General features: G+C 56.7%; 1 protein-coding gene across 1 annotated transcript; it reads right to left on the bottom strand.

Moving 5' to 3' along the window:
* Window positions 1-543: 543 nt before the first annotated feature.
* LOC138515417 (filaggrin-like) lies at window positions 544-2,979 on the bottom strand. Its single transcript, XM_069630264.1, has 2 exons — window positions 2,863-2,979; window positions 544-2,187 (listed from the first exon to the last, which is right to left on the bottom strand). The coding sequence occupies exons 1-2, from the start codon at window positions 2,977-2,979 to the stop codon at window positions 544-546; spliced, it is 1,761 nt and encodes a 586-aa protein (XP_069486365.1).
* Window positions 2,980-3,327: the final 348 nt, after the last annotated feature.

The following is a 3,327-nucleotide window of genomic DNA, read 5'->3' on the forward strand; positions in this document are numbered from 1 at the left end:
CCTTGACCTCCGTGCTTGCTTCCGGCACCTCCTGTGTTTAGCTTCCTTGACCTCAGTTTGTACTGCTGGCAACTCCTGTGTATGGCTCCCTTGACCTCTGTGCTTGCTTTCGGCGCCTCGTGTGTATAGCTCCCTTGACCTCCGTGCTTGCTTTCGGCACCTCCTGTGTATGGCTCCCTTGACCTATGTGCTTGCTTCCAGCGGCTCCTGTGTATGGCTCCCTTGACCTCTGTGCTTGCTTCTGGCGCCTCCTGTGTATGGCTCCCTTGACCTCCGTACTTGCTTTCGGCACCTCATGTGTATGACTCCCTTGACCTCCGTGCTTGCTTCCGGCGCCTCCTGTGTTTAGCTTCCTTGACCTCAGTTTTTACTGCTGGCACCTCCTGTGTATGATTCCCTTGACCTCCGTGCTTGCTTCCGGCGCCTCCTGTGTATGGCTCCCTTGACCTCCGTGCTTGCTTTCGGCAGCTCCTGTGTATGGCTCCCTTGACCTTCGTGCTTGCTTCCGGCGCCTCCTGTGTTTAGCTTCCTTGACCTCAGTTTTTACTGCTGGCAACTCCTGTGTATGGCTCCCTTGACCTCCGTACTTGCTTCCGGCACCTCCTGTGTATGGCTCCCTTGACCTCTGTGCTTGCTTCTGGCGCCTCCTGTGTATGGCTCCCTTGACCTCCGTGCTTGCTTCCGGCGCCTCCTGTGTATGGCTCCCTTGACCTCCGTGCTTGCTTTCAGCCGCTCCTGTGTATGGCTCCCTTGACCTCCGTGCTTGCTTCCAGCGGCTCCTGTGTATGGCTCCCTTGACCTCTGTGCTTGCTTCTGGCGCCTCCTGTGTATGGCTCCCTTGACCTCCGTACTTGCTTCCGGCGCCTCCTGTGTATGGCTCCCTTGACCTATGTGCTTGCTTCCGACGGCTCCTGTGCATGGCTCCCTTGACCTCTGTGCTTGCTTCCAGCGGCTCCTGTGTATGGCTCCCTTGACCTCCGTGCTTGCTTCCAGCGGCTCCTGTGTATGGCTCCCTTGACCTCTGTGCTTGCTTCTGGCGCCTCCTGTGTATGGCTCCCTTGACCTCCGTGCTTGCTTCCGGCGCCTCCTGTGTATGGCTCCCTTGACCTCCGTGCTTGCTTTCGGCAGCTCCTGTGTATGGCTCCCTTGACCTCCGTGCTTGCTTTCGGCACCTCCTGTGTATGACTCCCTTGACCTCCGTGCTTGCTTCCGGCGCCTCCTGTGTTTAGCTTCCTTGACCTCAGTTTTTACTGCTGGCAACTCCTGTGTATGGCTCCCTTGACCTCCGTACTTGCTTCCGGCGCCTCCTGTGTATGGCTCCCTTGACCTCTGTGCTTGCTTCTGGCGCCTCCTGTGTATGGCTCCCTTGACCTCCGTGCTTGCTTCCGGCGCCTCCTGTGTATGGCTCCCTTGACCTCCGTGCTTGCTTCCGGCGCCTCCTGTGTATGGCTCCCTTGACCTCCGTGCTTGCTTTCGGCAACTCCTGTGTATGGCTCCCTTGACCTCCGTACTTGCTTCCGGCGCCTCCTGTGTATGGCTCCCTTGACCTCTGTGCTTGCTTCTGGCGCCTCCTGTGTATGGCTCCCTTGACCTCCGTGCTTGCTTCCGGCGCCTCCTGTGTATGGCTCCCTTGACCTCCGTGCTTGCTTTCGGCAGCTCCTGTGTATGGCTCCCTTGACCTCTGTGCTTGCTTCCGGCGCCTCCTGTGTATGGCTCCCTTGACCTCTGTGCTTGCTTCCAGCGGCTCCTGTGTATGGCTCCCTTGACCTCTGTGCTTGCTTCTGTCGCCTCCTGTGTATGGCTCCCTTGACCTCCGTGCTTGCTTTCGGCACCTCCTGTGTATGACTCCCTTGACCTCCGTGCTTGCTTCCGGCGCCTCCTGTGTTTAGCTTCCTTGACCTCAGTTTTTACTGATGGCAGCTCCTGTGTATGACTCACTTGACCTCCGTGCTTGCTTTCGGCAGCTCCTGTGTATGGCTCCCTTGACCTCCGTGCTTGCTTTCGGCAGCTCCTGTGTATGGCTCCCTTGACCTCCGTGCTTGCTTTCGGCAGCTCCTGTGTATGGCTCCCTTGACCTCCGTGCTTGCTTTCGGCAGCTCCTGTGTATGGCTCCCTTGACCTCCGTGCTTGCTTTCGGCAGCTCCTGTGTATGGCTCCCTTGACCTCCGTGCTTGCTTTCGGCGCCTCCTGTGTTTAGCTTCCTTGACCTCAGTTTTTACTGATGGCAGCTCCTGTGTATGACTCACTTGACCTCCGTGCTTGCTTTCGGCGCCTCCTGTGTTTAGCTTCCTTGACCTCAGTTTTTACTGATGGCAGCTCCTGTGTATGGCTCCCTTGACCTCCGTGCTTGCTTTCGGCACCTCCTGTGTATGACTCCCTTGACCTCCGTGCTTGCTTCCGGCGCCTCCTGTGTTTAGCTCCCTTGACCTCTGTGCTTGCTTCTGTCGCCTCCTGTGTATGGCTCCCTTGACCTCCGTGCTTGCTTTCGGCAGCTCCTGTGTATGGCTCCCTTGACCTCTGTGCTTGCTTCCGGCGCCTCCTGTGTATGGATCCCTTGACCTCTGTGCTTGCTTCCGGCGCCTCCTGTGTATGGCTCCCTTGACCTCTGTGCTTGCTTCCGGCGCCTCCTGTGTTTAGCTTCCTTGACCTCAGTTTTTACTGCTGGCACCTCCTGTGTATGGCTCCCTTGACCTCTGTGCTTGCTTCCGGCGCCTCCTGTGTATGGCTCCCTTGACCTCTGTGCTTGCTTCCGGCGCCTCCTGTGTATGGCTCCCTTGACCTCTGTGCTTGCTTCCGGCGCCTCCTGTGTTTAGCTTCCTTGACCTCAGTTTTTACTGCTGGCAGCTCCTGTGTATGACTCACTTGACCTCCGTGTTTGACCCCAGCTAGCAGTTCAGGCAGAGGTTTCCTCTTTGTCTTGCTGGCTCGCATCACAGTATCTGGCCACTTTCCAAGCAGCGCCCTTCCTTTCTGTGCCATGCCTAGCACCCATTGGTCTGTTGTAACCTCATCTCAATGGTGGGTCAATGGTGTTAACCGGTCTTCTAATGGAGTGCTTTGGGAGGAGATGGCGACCAAACAGCCACTCTTTTGATGAGGGTGTTCCTTATGTTAACCTTCCTCATCTTCTTCCTCTTCATCTGTAAGAGGGTGATCCATAACCTCTCTGCGAGTGCTGTTGTGGGTGATTGATAACCTCCTTGAAAGTGCTGTTCAGGGTGATCAGTAACCTCTTTGGAAGTGCTTTTGAGGGTGATCAGTAAACTCCTTGGGAGTGCTGTTCAGGGTGATCAGTAACCTCATTGGGAGTGCTGTTGAGGGTGAACA

Source organism: Ambystoma mexicanum, chromosome 6q, assembly GCF_040938575.1.
Source record: "Ambystoma mexicanum isolate Mex_15411 chromosome 6q, UKY_AmexF1_1, whole genome shotgun sequence".
Classification (NCBI taxonomy): domain Eukaryota; kingdom Metazoa; phylum Chordata; class Amphibia; order Caudata; family Ambystomatidae; genus Ambystoma; species Ambystoma mexicanum.